Source organism: Brachycentrus maculatus, unplaced genomic scaffold, assembly GCF_059751285.1.
Source record: "Brachycentrus maculatus isolate JH-2025_06_01 unplaced genomic scaffold, ASM5975128v1 h1tg001151l, whole genome shotgun sequence".
Classification (NCBI taxonomy): Eukaryota; Metazoa; Arthropoda; class Insecta; order Trichoptera; family Brachycentridae; genus Brachycentrus; species Brachycentrus maculatus.
This window is the reverse complement of record NW_028281843.1, coordinates 10,174-32,864: the sequence shown is the minus strand read 5'-3', so window position 1 is coordinate 32,864 and position 22,691 is coordinate 10,174. Positions and strand designations below refer to the sequence as shown.

The window sequence follows — 22,691 nt, the reverse complement described above, 5'->3', positions numbered from 1 at the left end:
CTTTGTTAAAACCTATATTTCTTAAAATCTAATGTGATTTGTGTTTCGATGCATTCAGCATCATTATCAAAAAACCGTTTGTGAACCATTTATCTAAATCTTTTCATTTTTAATTTAAATTTTACTTGGCAAATACCTGTTTTTCTAAAAACGCATTGAGCATCATTATCAAACACCGTTTGTAAAGCTTAGCTTGTAAAATTTAAAATTGTACCCTTGGGACGTTGACGGGTGAAGAGGGGGCAGTAGCTATTTCTAAAACACGTGTAACAATAGATTTAAGGGATAGTGGTATTTACCAAGTAAAATAGTTTAATTAAAAAAATAATAGTGTAGATAGAACTCACACTTATGTTTATTTTATTTTATTTTATTTATTTATTTATTTAAACTTCATGTACAGAAAAGAAATAAGTACATTAGCGGGCTTACTATTGCTAATAAGCAATATCTTCCAACCTACTCAAAACATACTACGGTAGTAATATTAGCCAAAACGTTTGATACCTTATATCAGTGCTCCGCAACCGGTGTGCCGTGAGCCGGATACGGGTGTGCCACGATCAAATTCAATGTATTTGACGTTTGACATTTTTTCACTGTGAATTTCATATAAAACACATAATACACAAATTTATATAATACGCGATGACAATTTTTTTTTCACAAAACTTATTTATCTATTTTGATAATGTAGAATACACATAATAATTATAAGGTTTATATTTTTAATGGTCCATGTGTTAATTTTTGGTGTGCCGCGGAATTCTTGGAAGAATTTTAGTGTGTCGTAGGTGAGAAAAGGTTGCAGAGCTCTGCCTTATATAATTGTTTGCAATCAGAGGCTAGACAGTACTTGAACATAAAAAAAAATCATTTTATTATATCTAATAGATTTTTTCTCTTTATAATAAGCAAATAATTTTATTTACTTTGGTAATTATGTAAAAAAATCATTTTATCATATCTAATAGGTTTTTTATCTTTATAATAAACAATTAATTTTATTTACTTTGGTACTTAATTTATTAATTATGTAAGTGACATGTTTTGAATGCTTCAACACTAGATTTTTGGCTTTGAAGTGCTCTAACCGTCACCTAATACATGTCGTGCATATGACATCGCACAAGATTTTTATACTTGATTTTTAGTCCACCGACCTCTTAGGGTCAAGCTTTTCCAAGCAACTTTGAATCAAATAATTTTTTTGATTAAATTCTTTTAATAAAATCAAATAAACTTTACAATTGGATAAAAAAGGGTTCAATATTTACTGTTATTAGTACTAAAACCTACCGTTTTATTTTACTTCTCTGTCCAATATAAACACCATTCTACTAAAATCTTAAAAATAATTTGCTAACTCAATACGTAAAAAAGTTTGAGAATTATTTTCTAATTAAGTTCTTGTTAAACTGAACTTTTACATTTTCTTACTTAGAAATTACGTTTTCCTTTTTAGTGAACTATTTTATTATACAGCCTAAGTAAAGTTTCATTAAGTGTGATGTTAATCAGTGTTTAGTATGTTTTATCATAATAAATGTTAGTACTTAGTAGTTTTATCTGATTATCAGGTTATTACGTTATACCGTACAGGCTGCACATTAACGTGATACTCAGAAAATGTACTATATCTTTAACCCTTACAGATATATAGACCCTTACAACGTTCGCTGTGCTTGCAGGTTTATATCTGAACTGATGATGCTTATAAATAGGCATATCATAAACTTGTCACGATCTTAATATCTATGATTTCAGGATAGTCATTTTTTGCTACAAATTTTGTTTTTAGTTACAGCTAAAACTGAACTCAAAACTTACATTGTTTTTTAATCAAATATATAAAAAAAAATCTTTAACAACGGATTTAGTTACGGATAAATATTAAAACCTTGTTATTATTATGACTTATTATCTTAATTATTTGATTTGTTAATTATACGTTCTAGTTAGACTTTGTATCGTAGTTGATCAAATCGAAGTAACCAATTAGACATAGGTAATCGAATGAAATAACGACTTCTCTAAACGAACTTTGCTTTATTCGGTTTTGGTGTTCGATCAATGAAAGCTTATCACATCAAACAGTGCACTGACTTAGTTGCATATTAACTTCATTAAAAATAATAATAAACATTGTACCACATTTTTTGATAAGCTATTAACAACAAACTAGGGTTATTACAATTGTTTTCATTTTTAAATATGATTTCTCTAACATTCTTAATTAAAAATCACATCACACAGCATCCAAATATGCTTAAAAAGTCTCAATCCAAATTCACTAATAAATAAAATATTGTATACTCATATATGTTAATAAATTTGTGGAACGACCACTAACCGGGTGGGTCAAAACGCAATATAGAGTCTGAAATAATGGTGCATATAAATTTGCTGCAAATTAAGCGCTGAATACTTTACCCCTATTAATTTCTCCCTCATAAACAGGGATGCAACCTTTTTTAACCAACTTCGAGTAATTTCGACAATTTATTCACCTCCATTTAATGTACCTATTATAAGCTTACACTTCACCCTTTGGATGCCCATAGCAATGCCCCGTAATCCTTGTAATATGGACGTCGTTATAAAAGTAATAAGACATACATTTCATCACTGAACAAAAGAACAAAAAAGCATTCATGACTTCCGTACTCAATGAAGTAGTTAAAACACAGCATGCCATGAGACAAGCCTGCATTACATGATAGAAATGTTTATTTTGTCATTAAATATTTAGTAATTAAAATGTAGTGGTCCCTTCGCAATGATTTACTATTGTTTTTGGAACGTTGGGTTACCACTGTTAATAACGGTGGCATATCACTCACTCCTTTCAACAACGTCATATATCAACAAAAAAAACTAGATTTTTCAGGAGATCGTTTTTAAAGCTTAAAAATTTAGTACAAAATAGTTAAAATAAATATCAAGCCACTTATTGAACTTTTTACTGTACAACACATCTTTTTAGGTAAAACCTGAAGGTTTTTTCTCCATTTGCAAAATATTTAGTAAATTTTAAAAAATAAATAAACTATACCTTTTCTTCAAAATGCAAAAACAACAGTTTCTGCCCTGTAGCGGGTAAATATTAAGTTTAAAATATGCCTCTTTTGCTGGGATATAATACATTCTCTGGGCATTTCGATAACATGTTCAACTGATAATTGACTATTTTTGATTTATGACGTTCTTGAAAGGAGTGAGCGATATATGACATATCAAAATGAATATTCCTAATGAAATACTCAGAAAATGTCTCGACTGTACTTTAAAACTTTCCATAGAAATCAACCGTAAATAATTTATTATCTTTTTACGTTCTGGCTTTTAAACAGGACGATGTATAATAAAACTGGTTCACAGTTTGTCCTAAGTGTCACGATGTGTAGTTATGTCTACAACTGCAGCGGATGACACTTTGGTTATTTTGTAGCTGACAACTAAATACGGGTCGGAAACAGGAGGAAACAATTTGTACTCATTACACGGATCCTGTTAATGTTTGAGACCAATTCAGATAGGTCTTTCACCCATTCAGAATCATTTTGCCTTGGTTTTAATGCTATTTTAATACCGAAATTATACCTGGCGTAAGAGTTCATTATTTTTCCTGTTAAGTAAAAATATAATACACTAAAACTAACTTCCGTTATGCTAGCCTCTATTATTCATATTTTTCAAGTATCTGGTTCAGTCACGACAATTTCTGTGTTACAGCACTTCAAAGAGGACAGCCAGTGTCGAACAATATCTAAATTTGTTTAATTATCTCGAAAAATTCATAATTTTCAAAATGGCAAGCTTTGGGCTTCAAATCCGGTTAAAATCGTAACTTAGTTATGGGTTTTTTTTTATTATTCAACTAATTTTGTTTCGGAAGCTGATTCGGTTAAACGTAATTAATTTAAAGTTAATAGTTTTTGATGATTTTTTCCTTGAATGTTATAGGTAAAATTTTAATCAATGATTTCTTTTTTAAAATGAAGCAACAGCAAAAAGACTACAGTTTCTCACAAAAGAACCGTTTCAGAAAAAGAGTATTTTTTCTCTTTAATTTTTTTTTTACTTTTTAGTATCCTTGACAAAATATATTATTTTATTTTTAGTTGTCATAAAAAACATTTTATTAATTTTATCAAAAAAATTACCACCAATTGATCAGTCAATCAATTAGCTCATTATGTTCTAATATTTGAGGTCATTTTAAACATTTTTAAAAGGCCAGTAATATTTCGACCCAACATAATGTCTTTCAGATTGATACCTCTATATCGTAGTCGTACAGGAGAAAGTGACCAACTAACAAAACGTAAAATATTCAGGAGAGCCATTTAAGTAACTTTTCTTGGCAAGAAAATAAACACCAATGCAGTAAGTCATTTTTAACAAGTCAATATATTAAACTTCCAAGTTTAAAATCCGTTGCGATTTTTTTTAGGGCAATATTAAGCTAGTAATATGTAAAATAGTCAATGATCACGTTTTTGTCAACAAATGTACTTGGTCACTTTCTCCTGTACGACTATGATATTTTTATTTGTGATTCTCTCTCTCTCTCTCTCCCTCTCTCCCTCTCTCTCTCGCTTTCTCTTTCTCGACTACAGGATTCATAATCATTCATAATATCAATAAACATCCTTTTTCCCTTTTGGTCTGTGTAAGCGGCATCGGTGTGTGTATTCTCCTAACCTGTGACAATGGTCCCACGTGACCCGTATTCGGGACGTTTTATCTCTGCATTTAAAATTCCGCCCCCTGCGGTTTTGTCTCATCAACAAAGCTCCATCTACCCTTATCTGTTCCCTCTACCATGCAGCACCATTCCGTGTATTGTGTAAACTACTTATCATGTTTTGTGGTCCAAATTGTAAATATGAAACGGCGCAAAAATGCGTCGAGATTTTTCGATTCAAATTACTTGATCCGATTTTTTCGCCTCATGAAGAGATTTTGAACTGAGTTAGAATATTACTTTGAATCAGATCTGTCATTAATTTCCTTTTATTAATTTTGTATGAAGGTTAGTCTGGGAAAAAAATGGTTATTTAATTTATGACCTTTACCCTTCAAACTCGTTACTTAAGTTTAAAAAATGACCAAGATTATTTCCGTTGCACAGTATTTACTTTTTCAACATTACATTATTATTTTTCATTTAAAAATAATATTGACATACTCGTAATTGGTATCTAGTCATAAATTAATAAGAAAATCATCATAGGATATTTAAATATTTACAGGCTTGTCATTGGCTGGATTGCTTTATACACTGTGTAACTCTTTTCAGTGACAGCACACAACGTTTCTTCTTTTTAAGGCTAATTGAAACTTAATTTAGTAATTAAAAATGAGTAGGCCAAGTCACTTAAACCAGCGAATGATAGGTCATAAGCCCTTTAAATAGATACACTTCTTTTCATCAAGTATTTTCATCTTAATACACTTCTTCATCTTTGAATATATATTAATTAAACCGTAATACTAAATACAACACCTATTCATATATTCTAAAATATTTTCATCTAAAAATACTTCTGTCCGCCTCCCTAGTGTAATGGTCAGAATTCCCGGCTACCGTTCTGGAGGTCCCGGGTTCGATTCCCAGGGGGGTTTAATAAATATAAGTGATTTTTTCACTCTAATATTTATTCAATATTACACTGGACCGGTACCTGAAGTGGAGGGCTGATCACCTTTCCTTCATGTGTAATCGATCGAGATAACACTACGTTTATATGAAGCAGTGCTCTATGCACCATTGGGGTGCGGTAAGGGTTTTATTATTATTAAAAATACTTCACATCTACACGGATATGTTCATTAAACTTCAATATTTAAACAACACATAAGTCGATATTTTCATACATTATATTTTTTAACATACTAAGATATTTTCATCCTAATATACTCGTTCTTCTTCATATATGTAGATATATTATAACTAAACCTTAATAAAACAACACCTTAGTGGTTTTCCCAGAATTTGTGGAAAAATTAGAGACCCTCAAAATATTTTTGATATATTTTTTGTATGTTTTTCCATTACTTACTAAAAAAATAATTTATAAACATTCAGTTTATGTTGTCGAAATTTTGTGACGACTGCATTTTATTACTTGTACTATGCGCAGAGCTACTCTGCACACTGTTGAAGTAACAATATTCTCTTTTGTCTGAAGAATTGTCTGTCTGCATTCATCTGTCATTATCATCTCGACAATAATATAATAATGCAAGTGAAAATCAGCAATTTCTGCCGTTGTTGCTGAAACAGAAGTTCTCCATCGCCAGGAACAAGTTTAACAGACTTTTGACTGCATAACTTCCTGGAACTGCCTGGAATTCTCTTCGAATTATTTTAGCTTTAAACTTCGGAACACGGTCACTCGTATAACTTCCGTCATAAAATAGTTGCATAAACAATGCACAAATTCAACGCTAAATCACGGCACCTTATTGCCATATTCAGAAAAAATTTCCATACAAGACGCGCCATTCTTCACATTTAGGATTGCTGAATCGTTTTGAATGCATTATATTTCTAAATTAATTAAGTATCTACACTGAAAACTAACTAATAGTTGTCGATTTTAGTTATCGATCTTTTCGAAATTTTCAATGAAAAATTATAGTTTATTCATAGTATGAAGATTTTTTATTATAATTTATTTATAGCACGAAAAGAGAACGTACATATTTTGTTTTTGCTTATAAAAGTCATAGTATAAATTGTGACATGGAATGTTGTATATGACTAGAGTTAACGAGAATGTAGTGTGTTATTGAAGAAATGTTTTCCCAATTTTTTTTTTAAATCTTCTAGCTGGATTTTCTAAATTGTTATGTGGCTACAATATCCACGTAGACAAAATTCATCAGTAATAATAATTATTATTATACACCACATATATATATTAAAACTGCTTATCAAAATAAATTTATTTTGATATGGATCATTATAATTATATTTAATAAGTAAGAACATTTTTAAAGTAACAAAACACTTGATTTTTTAGTGAATAATGTTAGCCTTGCGTAAAAACCGATGTTTTATAGAGCTTTATAAAATATTGAAATAAATAAAGCAAATAATGAAATATTTAATTAAAGGAAACGTCTGTTGTTAAAAATATTTTCACATAACGTCATAATAACTTAAAACTAATTACACTGAACGTAAATTTATTTAATTGCCATGCGAGTTAACTATGTAATAATGATTAGTGAATTCAAATGAACATGCCTAGAAATACTTTTATATGGTATTTTAATATACTTAATCACTATTAGCGAATGACTTGTATAGAATTCAGACTTTTTTAATGTTTTTAATGTACTTATTTATTTTATAATTAAAATTAAATTTATCCAAACGGATATAAAAAACAATTTATTATTTTTGCTTTATTTTTTCGGAGATTATTCATGTTTTTTTTTCATTTGCCTACCGCTCCGGATAATCAAGAATCTATTGCAAATATCCAATTATTTTAGTATAGTGACACCTATCGGCGATAGATGTTAACTTTACATGCTGGTAGTATCAGATTCAACATACAGATGGTGCGCTTGATGCTTTTTAAAGACTACCGATCGCTAAATATATTGACAAAAAGACAAAAATATAGTAATATTTTGTTTTATTTCAATAATTCTTTAATACGTTAATGGATTAATAAATCTCTTTCATTTTGATTTGTACATTTGTCATTGTTTACGTATATTAGTTATACGCGCAAGTATGTTCATTCATGGTTCAAGCATCTACATTTGAAATATTGATATAAGTATGTAATTGATTAATTTGGCATTAACTTTGTAGAACAGCATGATGATTTAAATACAAAAATAAAACAATTTTACAATACCTCTTTTGAGTTTATTGATATGAACACGACTAGTTATGAGAACTAAATGTTCTTATCAACAGGTGATAATAATAACTAGATTCACGAATAGATTAAATCACTTGTGGATGAGAACACCTTTAGTTCTCGAAACTAGTCGTGTTTACATTAATAAAATTACATGTTTTATTTTTTGACATCTCGTCAAAGATGAAGAAGAATATGGTAATCTGGGCATTTACGCGGCTGACGTCCATCGTAGGCTGGTTTAAGTGATCACTTTACACACGTGTAACATTCACCAATTCTACCCATTATTGACAACCACACTACCCAAATTCTTGGAAGTTCTATTGTATATGTATATATGAACCAATTTTGATACATTATTCTTGGATCACTAAAACTTCACTAGAGACATCTGTTGGTGAGATGAAAAGAAGCTTTTTACTGAGCAGAAACTCTTTTATTAGTATGTGGGATCCGAATCCTGGATTATAATCACACACATGAGAAACGCCAGAAAATAATCTTCATCATTGATGAGATGTCAAAAAATAATATGAAAATAACTCCTGTAATTGGAGATAATCCAGATTTTGTGAACAAGTATTTGGACATGTTCAAAATGTTATAGGATGTTATATTACCATTCCACAAGGTGAACAATGCTTTTAACATACAAGATATAATTATTTTCAAATTTACTACTACAGTATTGATGTTCACCTGTAATTATAAGACGTACTTCAGAAAAAAAAAAACCCAACTCAAAATGTTGTAAAATTACAAGAGTTTATTTTAATATGTTATACAAAATCTTTCACAATGTTTACACATATGATATAAATATTTTTATACTATACTTACATTTTACTAAATGTTTATTCCTGGAAAGTTGACTGGTTTTTCTATCCCGTCAAAGATTGCAGATAAACAACCCTGCTTCCGAATTGAATTCACATTGCCTAAATTTACAATTAATCTAATCCCAGGCTTAAACTACGATCCAGATTGAGTTTATTCTCAGCTTATACCTAATCTAAGTAACATAATACATGACCAACTTGTTTGTCAACTTGTCAGTCTGGAAGTCACTCTTAATTCCGACCAAATTACTTTTATTGATAAAGAGATTCGTTTATATACATAGCATTTACACGTGGTGAAATTTATGGATATATATCGCTCACTCCTTTCAACAACGTCATAAATCAAAAATCGTCGATTTTCAGTTGTGCATGTTTTCGGAATGCCCAGAAAATGTACCATATCCCAGCAAAAGCGGCATATTTCAAACTCAATATTTACCCGCTACAGGGCAGAAAGTGTTGTTTTTGCATTTTGAAGAAAAAGATTTGTTTATTTTTTTTTTTAAATATACTAAATTCAGGTTTTACCTAAAAATATCTGTTACACGGTAAAAAGTTCAATAACTGGCTAGTATTTTTTTTAATACATTGTATTATATTTTTAAACTTAAGAAACGTTCTCCTGAAAAATCAAGTTTTTTTTATTTATGACGTTCTTGAAAAAAGTGAGCGATATGTGTTAGACCGTCCCTTATTTTTCAAAATGATTATTATAGGCCCTATTTTTTTCGTTTTTCTTTGAAACACGTGCACAGCAAATCATTCAGTTCAGTTAAGTTCAGTTAAATGCCGAATCAATAAATAATATCGAATTACAGTTCATTTGAAATACAGTAACCCGTGCTGACTTGTATCGGAACATTTTCATACAAGTTACATTAGAGTGCAAACGAGCGAATGGAACTCACTTATTTTGGCATCATTCAAATTAGTTGCGATATTATTTGGCCACCTCAGAAATATAAAATATTTTAAACTACCATTATATCTTGAAGATGTGTATTTCTCTTTGTTGGAAAAGTTCTGCGGCCTCGTCGGCACGGGCTAGAATCATCGTTTAGAGATGAAATTTAGTATCTGAATAGGCATAAAAAATTGCACATATATATATAAATGTATATATTACGTTTATATATATAAATATATATATGTTTATATATATATATATATATATATATATATGTATATATATATATATATATATATATATATATATATATATATATATATATATATATATATGTATATATATATATATGTATGTATATATATATATATATATATATATATATATATATATATATATATATATATATATATATATATATATATATATATATATATATATACAATATATATACACATATATATGTGAAACATGTGAAACTTAACTTCAATAAATAAATATATCATTAATAAATAATGATACTCTTCCTCGGGTTTTAGTTAGCCGTGCAATCAAATGATACTCATCGTTCAATTATATACGAATATCCTTTTCAATTGTTTTTACTCCATTTAAAACGAAATTATCACAGTACTGGTTTAAAGGATCCTTTAAATATATTACTTTTAGTATAAAAAGCTTTAAAACGGTCCTACCCGCTTATTCATTCGTCCTCTGGAACCTTCCTGCATATTAGAATCCAAAAAATATGTTTTAATGGTACGCAAAAGGTCGGCGACTATTTTTCAAAGACTTTATGGATAATATTTCTGGTGAAAAAAAATAAAATTCGAGGATATTCTTAGAGAAAACGGTTACGCAAAATTCTCTGCAAAGTATTTTCATACTTTCTGAAAAATATTCAACCCCGAAATGTTTTCGTAAATGTATCTGATCCCGTCGGTAAAATGGTTTACGAGTACTTTTTGTGTAATTTAAATGTACATTTATATTTAATGTGTCCTTTTTTTGCTTTAAATGAAGAGCATTCTATGAAAAAAATATTATTTTTGCTTTATTTGTAAATACGGCATTTTAAATGAAAAATAGACTACGATTTTCAAGGAAAGTTTCAATATGTAAAGAGAAACAGATGATTGTTTAAATGAAACGTTTTGTTGTTTTGCTGTAACCTTTTTTCATCTTTAGGGAACGAAAAATAAATAATACTAACCAACCTATTACATTATAAGCCCTGTAAATACCCAGACTTCCGTATTCTTCTTTATCTATGTTGCGATCTCAAAAATGTTAAAATAACTCCTAAGCGAAGAAACCTAGATTTGTGAACAAGTATTTGGACGCATTCTAAATGTTACTGACAATATTTTTTAAAATATAGTTTAAAAAAGATTGCAGATGAGTCTTGTCAATGCTGTCTTACGATAACCCTGCATATATCTAATATTTGTTGTTATTTTATAGTTGTATTGGGAACGTATAGATGAAGATTCGATTTCAAATATGCACAAAATGATTTCTTTTGATTTTTTTTATTTATTTATTTATTTAAATATAGTTACTTTTTTAAGTACAACGTAATACAATTTCTAAACATTTATACTTATGGCAAACTTGTAGTTTTAGATTCGCTGTGGCTCTTTAAAAAAGAGACTGAGCTCTTGTGCTTGGAGAGGGACTTACACTCAAGGTGTAATGTTTTATATAATTAATGGTATAATAATCTTTTTTATGCTTTTCTTCAAAATTTATATAAAATGGGCATTAATTTTTTTCTCAAGAATTTTTATTTTTTAAATTTCTTAAGGGAGTTTATTGAAATAACTCTGTCATGGGAAATAAAAGACTCTTTTATAATTATTTACGGTAAACTTCAGCATTATTCTTTTGAACACCCTTCCTTAACTGCCAGTTGCATTTTATCGTTAGAGAATCATTCCTCTTGTTTTAAAGCAAAATGCATTGAGCGTTTGAAAATGGGAAGAAAAAAAACTGTTGTTTATAAAGTATTCCCGCCTTTGCTTCAGCTAGCAATAAACAAAGCCAAAGCCAATAGAATTCGGAAAAGTATAAAGATTTTCCCTGCCTTTTTCCGCTTAGTTCTCTTTATATCATGAATTTAATTTTCCTTTCAAAGCGTTTTCTTATCATTTCCTAGGATTTTCCGCTTTATGTAGATTTTAATTAAAGGAACACAACCTAAAAGCTACCGTTTTCTAATCGCTTTTATTTTTTATTCTCTCTTTCAATGTTTTTTTTTTTATATTCTCGTTGTTTTAGTTCCTGTAAAAATCACTGGAAATAAAAAATAAAGGAATAATCCCGTTTGAACCGCTGTCAAATATTGACATTATAATTGTACGATATAATAAAATCAGACCTCTTTATATGTTCTAAGGTTGATACAATTTCTAGTCACAATAAATCTTTTTTTGAAATTTAACTGAAACAACTGACGTTTATTTGATACTTAGTTTGATTTTTCGATTTGTTTCGACGTTAATTTTCTTCAAGAAAGTACTTAAAATACATTCGAAATAATACTTGGTTACTAAACTTTTTTTTTCTGAATGTCTTATTTATTCCATTACTTTTTATTTACGTTTTAATAACTTTTCGTAGTTGTAAAACCTTTTTTAAAAGGGATTAATTATAACTTTATTTTATGCGTTAAAAAAATACCATTATTTTGTGATTCAGTATTTATTATATTTTTTACCTTTTATTCGTATAATTTTTAAAGAAAACTTAATTAATTTCAACCTTAAGTATCTCTAACGTAGGAACATGCAGTATATCTTTTTGATTGAAGCATAAATACGAAAAATTTAATAATGTGGGTATCTATTATGAGTCAAACGATGAATGAATGATAAGTGATCATTTACTCAGTGTATAAAGTGATTTTTTAAACTGACAAGTTACAAGCCCTCTAAATGCCCAGATTTTCATATACTTCTTCAAATATGATGAGATATCGACAAAAAATATTTTTATACTTTTTAATATTTCTATTGCTTGTAATAAATATTAAACTACTTCAAAGTCACGCTTCACTGTGATTTCTTTGGGGAGAAGATTGTGGAAATGATTTTGCAAACAAATGTTTCACTCTCATTGCTGGTAGTAGAGCATCCCAAATTAAGTGTGCTAAGTGTAATAAGCTAGGTAGATCATTTTACTTATAGAAGTTGTTGCGGCCGATCGAAGCGAATATATACCTTTGTATTAATTTGTCGGAAATTAAGCACAGACATTTTAATCAATTTGAATAAAAGCTCTCCTTTTATATCCTCAATATCGTATTAGTAAAGCATTTAAATTGATAAATAAAAATCAAATTCAATTCAATCCGTTATCTCTGAACCATTGAATCCCAGGAACTCGTAAGTAAATGGCTACATTGCGTAACCATTCCCCGTCGCGTCATTTAGGCCTACAAGTTTTTATTTTAATATATTAAGAACAAATAAATCAAAGGAAATATTCAGGAGCAAGGCAGAGGCATCCCCCTAAAGAATAAGTCCTTTTCTGGAAACGAGATTACATCCAGAAGTTATTTGACGTAACGCCCGTAATAACGAAAGGAGGAAAGATTTATTGTTTCTTGTTTGTTTATCGGTAATTGTTCCCTAAAAGCAGCGGAAGGATAAATTGGGGAATTTATAATGCTAGAGTCAATACTCTTGTAATTACAATAATCAAATAGCTATTTCATTAAACCGTTAACAAAAACATTAACTTGTTGGGTAATATATCCGAAATAAAACACGGTTTTTGTTGGATTGAATTCTACACTTATTTATGTATATTTAAATATGTGATGCGTTTTGTCTTCTTAGCACATTATCAAACAAGAGTGTTTGATAATGTCCTAAGAAGACGAAACGCGTCACGTATTAAAATATACATAAATAAATGTAGAATTCAATCCAACAAAAACCGTGTTTTATTTTGGATATATTACCCAACAATTCAATATGGAATTCTACCAACTGTCTGTAGTTACAATAAAAAAAACATTAACTTACCAAGTTCTTCTTCTTTTTCTTTATCTTATTCATGGTGGTGGCCTTGTGGCCTGATTTCGAGAGGGATTAATCTCCTGCGATATCTTCCCAGATGTCAATGCATCTACTTATTGATTTAACGATTAATTTTTAAAACTCCGTATCAACAATTTAAATATTTGAATCAAACACTGATGTCAGTCTACAAAATTAACTATTTTATTTTATATAAATGTAAAATTACATTTTTTTATATTTAAAATTTGTATTGACATTTTTTAGTAAAACTGCATTTAATTTAATAAAATAACAACTATGTTTATAGTTTTCTCCACACAAAAGTTGTTCTAATATAATTTATGTAGAAAAAAACTATATAGTTCTTATTTTATTAATGAAATTACAATTATGTATGGTTTTTTCTACTTCAAAGCTGGTCAAATAAAATTTATTTGGAAAAAAACTATATATTAGTTATTATATTATATAACAATTTTTGTGACAATTGTTTCGCCTGAAGACATTCTCAAACTAATGTTTACCAGTTCTCATAATCCATTTGAGAACGCACTAACAATTGTCACAAGAATTTCGTTTTTTTTTTTTATATACTTTTAAAAATAAAATCTACAATTAAGTAGGTTGAAATAAGTGAATGATTTAAATATCAAAATTGACAATCCATCTCTTTGGTGGTCTGCCCGGCAGTCGTCTAGCTTGGGGTTGACCGTACAATGTAATGTGGGTGTATTTGAATGGAAACACGTTTTGTCAAAAATTGAAAGCAATCGGTGAAGAAGAGACGAATAAATACGTATTTATTTATATACACAAACATTTTTTTTCACTTCTATCTCTACCTCTTCTTATATCCTTTATTTATTATTATGACAATGTATTCTGTTTTTTAGAGCTAAAATCACTCGTATACGAATGGAGGCTTAAGAAAAAATAAAAAATACTTTATAGGGTTTATTAATTATCTGGGTATGTTTTCCAATTAATATTTTGCAAGCGTTTCTTGCTCACACTCTCGCACGTTCAATACCACATTCTTAATAATTAAGAATTAAACCCTTCAGTAAAATCGTTCGAGCTTAACCAAAATCCCTCGTCAATGTCTGGCAGCATCCATAATGTTCTCCGCGTCTATCGTCTTATTAATGTTTACTCACCCGCCGTGGAAGGTTGAAACCTTCATTATTATTCCTCGCGCCATCTTGTTATCGTCTGGTGTCAAGCTGGAATAATCGAGTAGGTACTAATGAGGAAATCTTCACATAACTCCACGATCGATGACACATTTTGGTGTTCCCACCCTTCAGCAACCAAGAGTCCTACGCCCTTTATAGCCGTGTAGCCGTATCGCCTCCCCAGCCCTGAAGGTCGCAGATCCCATTTGCGTAGGAATTGGACCCTGGTTTTACGTGCTAACCAAGGGATAGTTATACATTTTTGGCAATCAATCTCGCAAGGGGACTCGATCGTGACTTCCATTTTGTGCTGAAGATTCATCGGGTCCATTACTCAATATGTGTAACACTTTTTGAGGATTGGCTCGCCTTAGTTTTTCTATTGACTTAGATTGAGTTAAATTGCTCTCGTGTCTTTTTCAATAAGGCGGCATTACGCGGCGTTTTTGTGGGTTCCTCGATGAATCTCGCTCTTGTGTGCATATTTTATGCGTACACATCGCGTGGTTTTGCAATTCAATTCTAGGTTCCCGGAAATCTAACAAGATTGCGGATTTAATCAGATTATTTGTTTTTAGTTTGCTACCAACTGGTAGGTATTATACTTTAACTTACGCACATTAAATATGAAGGTTTCTTGAATGTTTTCCGAAGATACTTAGTGGCACATTTTATAAACTTTTTAAAATGAATTAACTTTGTTTTCAGCCACTTTTTTTATTAATACAATTTAACCTATCGGTTTCGACAAGAACCTTGTTATCATCAGGGTTTATTTTAATTCAAAGACATTAAAAACATTAACATACTCTCACCAAAAACTTCCACACACTCCGTAAATTTAGGATTTTCACGGGGTGTGTGGAAGTTTTTGGTGAGAGTATTTTAATGTTTTTGAATTAAAATACACCCTGATGATGACAAGGTTCTTGTCGAAACTGGTAGGTTAAATTGTATTATTTAAAAAAGTGCTGAAACAAACTTAACTAATTATATAAAGTTTTAAAAAAATATGCAGTTATTTTGATTCAAGTGAGTCGACATTTTTTAAAAAATTTCATCGAAACGAAAGTTATTTTTTAACTTTCTTTCTTAACTACACTACTTAATTCTCAAACCACTTGAAAAAAATCTAAACGATTCGATAAAATATAATGTAATTGTTATATTCTGTGAATTTCTCTTCTATCCTACTTTTATCGCAAAATTTTACTTTTAAGAGGGCAGAGTGCAGCCTTAAAAATACAGTGGATGTGTAATAGTGAATAATAAATGAATGAGGTAAAAACAGTACAAAAGATACAACAATACAATAGACACAATGGATTCAATATCATGTCATGCTATCTAAATAAGTCACCACTTAATCTAATATATCTTTATGTCCTCATCAATTTTTGTCAACTATTATTCAATTGTTCAGAAAGTGTTGTTTTTGCATTTTGAAGAAAAGTTATAGTTTAATTATTTTTTTTAAAATAAACTATATATTTTTCAAATGGAGAAAAAACCTTCAGGTTTTGCCTAAAAAGATCTGTTAAAAAAGTTCAATAAGTGCCTTAATATTTATTTTTAATACATTGTATTATATTTTTAATCTTTAAAAACGTTCTCCTGAAAAATCAAGTTTTTTTGTTTTATGACGTTCTTGAAAGGAGTGAGCGATATCTCCTATGCCTCATCAATTTTTGTCAACTGCATACCTTCTTTCGCACATTTTGTTTCCAATTATTCAATTTAACACCTAAAACTACACGTACTTGTCTTCAATACCTCCTGGCCTTCTTTTTCGATGCGTATTTGACTGATTTTCTTCTTCTTCGTTAGGTCGAGACCTGGACGGCGACAGCAGGGGCTACCGCAGTGCCGAGGAGCAGGCCAGGGAGCTGACCAGGTCCATCAGGCGCGAGGTCAACAAGCTGAGCGAGAAGTGGAACGCCCTCATCGACCGCAGCGACCTCTGGAAGAAGAAACTGGACGAGAGTCTATCGGTGAGTACTTGCTTATCAATCACTTCTATTAGTTGGCTCGTGTAGGGTATGGCGGACATTTCTTCACCACCCTGCCATCTCTTGTATAACAGAATCTCTTGGAAAATACGTTTTGGATCGATAGTTATACCTCTTGGTAATATATCCATTAGTGTTTGATAATGTCTTAATAAGACGAAACGCGTCACGTATTAACATATTCATAAATAAATGTAGAATTCAATCCAATAACCTTGTTTAATTTTGGATATATTTCCCAACAATTCAATATGGAATTCCACCAACTGTCTGCAGTTACAATAAATAATTTATACCGCTATATTTAGGAATTTCAACTCGGCTTTTTACACACTTTGAATTTATCCTTGTCTGTGTGTGTGCGTATATGTGTGTATCTGTGTATGTATGTATCTATACATACACCTCCGTAGTGTAGTGGTCAGCGCGTTTGGCAACCGTGCTGGAGGCCCCGTGTTCGATTCCCAGGGGGGTCAAAAAATATGGATGATTTTCAGTTTCATATTTATTTTATATCACCCTAGACTAGGTATACGTACACACACACAAATTAATCAGAATATTAAAGGCATGTTTATGAACTTTAATAATTTTAAATTTTAAATGAAATCTTGAAAGTGGTCACGTCAGGAGTCGGAATAATCGACGTGTATGGATGAGAAGATGTATGAATATGTAAGAGACGAAGATTGTGTGCATATACAGATTGGGGTGACGTTTCCCAGGGAGAAGCTGCGTTGTGGTTAGTTAGTTAAAAATAACAACAAAAAATATCCAAGTATATTTTACGCCAGGAATAGCTACGAGCGCTTATATTTTCTATACTTTAGTTGAAGAGTAAAAAAATCAAACAATTTAGTTGACATTTTTGTACCATATGTCTCATAATCTTTATATTGTCTCCGAATTTACAAATTTAATTTATCTAAAATAATATGCAGAAGCTTGTATTTATTTACTACATTTACATACATTATACGAGTACTAAGTTTATTACTTGCGTTGAATCCTCGTACTGTAATTTGTTACACATTAAACGTACGTTATGCATACTTCAACAGTAAATATAATATTTTGTCCTTCGGAAATTCGTGTAATACGGGGTATTATCACGATAAGCGATATAAGATTATTCTGCGAATATATCGCTCACTCCTTTCAAGAACGTCATAAATCAAAAATCGTCAATTTTGAGTTGTGCATGTTTTCGTAATGCTCAGAAAATGAACTATATCCCAGCAAAAGCGGCATATTTTTAACTTAATATTTACCCGCTACAGGGCAGAAAGTGTTATTTTTGCATTTTAAAGAAAAGGTATTGTTTAATTATTTTTTTAAATATGCTAAATATTTTCCAAATGGAGAAAAAATATTCAGGTTTTATCTAAAAAGATCTGTTGCACAGTAAGTTAAATGAGTGGCTTGATATTTATTTTTAATACATTGTATTTTATGTTTGAACTTTAAAAACGTTCTCCAGAAAAATCAAGATTTTTGATTTATGACGTTCTTGAAAGGAGTGAGCGATATGTATATCCCCGCAAATATTTACTCTTTCTACATTCATCGGTTTTCTGAAACCCGACGCCTTCTCTCCAAACACTTTGTTGGTGACACGTTTCGTGCTGAAATGTGCCAATACATAATAACATATTCTCATACGATGTTACATGATATGTTTAATTTATTTATACTTACTTTTACTTTGTATACGTCTTGTTTGCTTGGCTTAAGGGGATATTCGCAAACACAGAATTCGTTCCACCGGAGAACGCCGGAAAGGTCAAATGTCTATTCACGACCAATTTTTTTAAACAATGTAATTTTTTTTTTTTTAAGATACTATGTATGGAAAAAAAACATTTTTATAACTTTTTTTATTTCCTTACCAATCAATAACTCTCTTCTTTACAAAACCATATAATTATTTAGAAGAAAAACTTATTTTTTCAATGTAAAAACGGTGTTAAAAAAATCTAAAATATTACCTGGATTTAGAGAAAATTATGTTGCGACTTAAAGAATATTGTGCTCTTATAATATCGCGTAGAAATATCATATGCGACCTGTAAAGAACGATTAATAGTAAAAAAAATGTAATCGAGGATTTGCATCAATTTCATTAGACCATTTTCATATGGGAGAAATATTTGTGTGTGCGTGTTTTTGTGTGTGTGTGTGTGTATTTTATATCCTCATGGATTTTTTGTGTAAAATAATTACCGAAAATGTCAATGATTTATCATTTTCATTTGCAAAGTTCTCGTTTGAAATAAATATATCACTTATGTATATATATATATATATATATATATATATATATATATATATATATATATATATATATATATATATATATATATATATATATATATATATATATATATATATATATATATATATATATATATATATATATATATATATATATATATATATATATATATATATATATATATATATATATATATATATATATATATATATATATATATATATATATATATATATATATAAATACAAATGTAAAATTGGGATCGGAATCATTACGTTTCCTTGTCGAAAATGGCATAACAGTTATGTAGAATCGCATTCGCTGCAAGTGACATATTGCAGACAGTTGCTTGTATTTTTATGCATAATATTATATTTCCTTTCGCCATCCAGACATGTCGTTCCGTCCTTTCGAATGCAGAAAAATATCCGATAACATTAAAATGCCGAACATATCACATCGATAAACAGAATGGATGCGATGGTGAGAATGCAACGAATTGCATTTTATGATGCAGCCTTTGAGATCTTTGTAATGCACGCCTTGAACCCTACATTTTTGGCAGGAAACATATATTTGCATGCCTTAGCATTATGCCTACACAGCTACTTGTTTTATCATTTGAAAATAAAATATCCAAAACAAATATTAAATTTTTAATTATATTTACTAATTGTACCTGGCTGTGCATTTGCTGTGACTGTCTAGTTAAATGAAAAATAAAGTAAATAGAATGCAGTCCTTCTCGTAGTTCTAAAGAGAACTAGAATTTTTTAAGTGATAAAGAACTTTTGTAAAGCAAGAAAATAACTTTTCTAAAATTAATTTTACTTAGTCGCCACGTTTTTTGAAAATCTACTGTGTCTAAACTTTCAATTAAAAATTAATAAATATTTCCATAATAAGACTGCCGATCCAATTAATGAAACGATGAAAACACGTTTGAAACTCAGTTAATTTTTTTTAATTCTTCAGTTTCTTGCTTTACAAAAAACTTTGGCACTGCATCATATAAAAGCAGTGTTATCTTGATCATTAACACATGAAGGAAAAGTGATCAGCCCTCCGCTTCAGGTACCAGTATAGGGTAATATTTTATAAATATTAGAGTAAAAAAATTCCTTTTACTTTAAAATTCAATCAAGTAATATAATGATTAGAAAAAAAAACTGTAGTAATCACAAATAGAATTCTAGAAGTGCCTTTCAATGTAGAAAAAAAATCAAATTATAAAAAGTGAAACGTTTTGGTCGTAAAGTGGAAAAATTGTGATCGCATGATTTTTCCACTCGTAAAATGCGTGCGGTTTATATGCCCACCGTCTATCCCTTCCAAAGGAACTATAATATTAAAAGCCTCCTATCGTAATGAAATCTTGCTAAAGGTCCTTCGAGGATTTTTGTCGGCCAAGATGTGCTCTTAGGAGACTGTTATATCGTGAGATAACTTCATTTGTTTCTTCAAGCCTCTTCAGATATTCATTTCAATCCGTTTTATGTTTTAGAATGAAATGATAAATGCTCCCTAACCGCGTTTTGTGCTGTATTTTTAAGGTCATGTTTATGACTTTTTCAGTCAAAAGTATGCTATATTTGTATTTATTTCATCATTCTTAATCCACGGGACAATTTCAGGTAGAGTGGGTTCAGAAGGCTTGTTTACAAATGTGATTAAACTCAATCTAAAGGATATTTCGTATTTATTTTGGAAAAATATGAACAGGCGGATGGCTAAACATTTAATATTTTCCCAATCCTAAGTAAATATTAATAAATAAATAAGACTCATTTTATTCGGATCCACACAGAGTGTGAAGGAAACTCTTTTAGTCGGAGGGTGAAATATTTTTGTGCAAAGTCGACGATAAAAAAAATGTTATATATTTTTTGTGCTGTTCCTCTTTATGTCTTATTTCTTAAAAGGATGCTACGGATTATGTTAATATCATGGCTACATATTTTTATTCCAAAATAAAGGTACGCGAATGAAAATGGTACTGTAAAAAATAGTTTGAAAGAAGTAAAACAGCGAACTAAGATTTTCCTTTTTAGAATATTTTTAATAAAAAGCTTTTTAATATTTACAACGTATATTTGTTGTATCCTTGACATGATTAAAAGTTATAACATGAAAAGCTTTCTTCTCTACAACTTTATAATATTTACAGTTTGTCTGCGTAGAGTCATGGTTAGCGCATTTAGCTACTGGGTTTGATTCCCAGGGGGGTCAAAATAACAAATTATAATGTTTCACTGCAATGTTTATGAGAATTTATCACCCTAAACTGGTACTTGAAGCGTTTGATTGATCACTGTGGCATTGTATAAGGCGAGATAATCGATATCCCGCAACTTGATTTTATTTGAACCCAAGTAACATGTAACGTAATTGAATTGTATGCTTGAAACACCATTTTTGTTTTGAAAAAAAAAGTTCTTCCAAAGAAATATTTTTTTTTTTTAAGAAAGATTTTTTGAAAGATAATGAGTTTAAAAAAATGATTTTTTTTCAGTATATATTCTAGAAAAAACGAAAAAACAAATTCCAATATACATACAAATATGGTATTTAAAAAAAATATGCTTGAACAAGACGTGTGGCTTCGCACGCAGCCGATCGCGTACAAAATTGTACATTTGAGAGTTCCTACACCCTAAAGAACAATCAAGATAACACTATGTGGTTGCGATGCAGTGCCTTATGCAGTGTAAGACGCAGGCAAGGGTCAAATAAGAAGACTTTTTTCCAAGTTGTTGAAAATGCATATAGGCCTAGATGAAAAAATATTTTTAAGAGAAAAGTTTATATAATTATATTTAAAATATCCTTTGAGCAATCATTTAACCCAATTAAGTTCGGTGTTGCTTAATTTCCTAAATAAACCTTTAAATTATTGGATGCGATTCGTTTACACAATTCAATATCCATTTAAAACAACCCTTCAACCCTCGTCCTATATATTTAAAGCAAATTAAATACTTCCCTAAAGTGAGTAATATTTATTCTCACTCATTGCTTTCTGCACCATCCCTTTATTTATGTTTCCCTTTCTCTCTATTCAGAAACAATTATAAGCATTACAATATTGAAAAAGCATATTTTAAGCTTTTGGTTTGACTTAAGGGTTTTATAATATCATTCATATCATCCTAAAATAATTTTTTTTGTCATTCGTTTTGTATAAAATACAGGCGTTTCAAATACGTGTTATACGTACATATATTTTTTAGTTAGTTCTTTGGTTTTCTTTTATATAATAGAGTCTTTACAGGTTTTTCTCTTCAAATGAGACGTTTTACTTATCAAATAAGTTGGCTTTTATATGAAATTGCGCGTTCGCAAAATAAAATGGACGTTTTGTTGTGATTTATTCAAAAATAATAATAAATATATTACTTTTAGTACGACATTTACTGTCCGTGTGAATAACTATCCTCATCTTTTATTCTCAAGACTAGCAAGTGCGTTCGTCGGCAAGTTGGCAAGCTTGCGCGGCGCGCTGTCATAGTCTGTGCGCGCGATGTGCACTGAAGTTTTCAGATGAGATTTTCAATAGTACT

General features: G+C 29.8%; 1 protein-coding gene across 1 annotated transcript in view; it reads left to right on the top strand.

The window, feature by feature from the left end:
* The window catches only part of LOC148299438 (uncharacterized), a gene marked incomplete at its 3' end in the record, with an annotated part of 86,733 nt that extends 69,895 nt beyond the window's left edge, over positions 1-16,838 (top strand). The window contains exon 6 of the mRNA XM_088276090.1: positions 16,675-16,838. Within this exon, the coding sequence (XP_088132216.1) occupies positions 16,675-16,838 (164 nt within the window). The remainder of the gene's footprint in view (positions 1-16,674) is intronic.
* Positions 16,839-22,691: the final 5,853 nt, after the last annotated feature.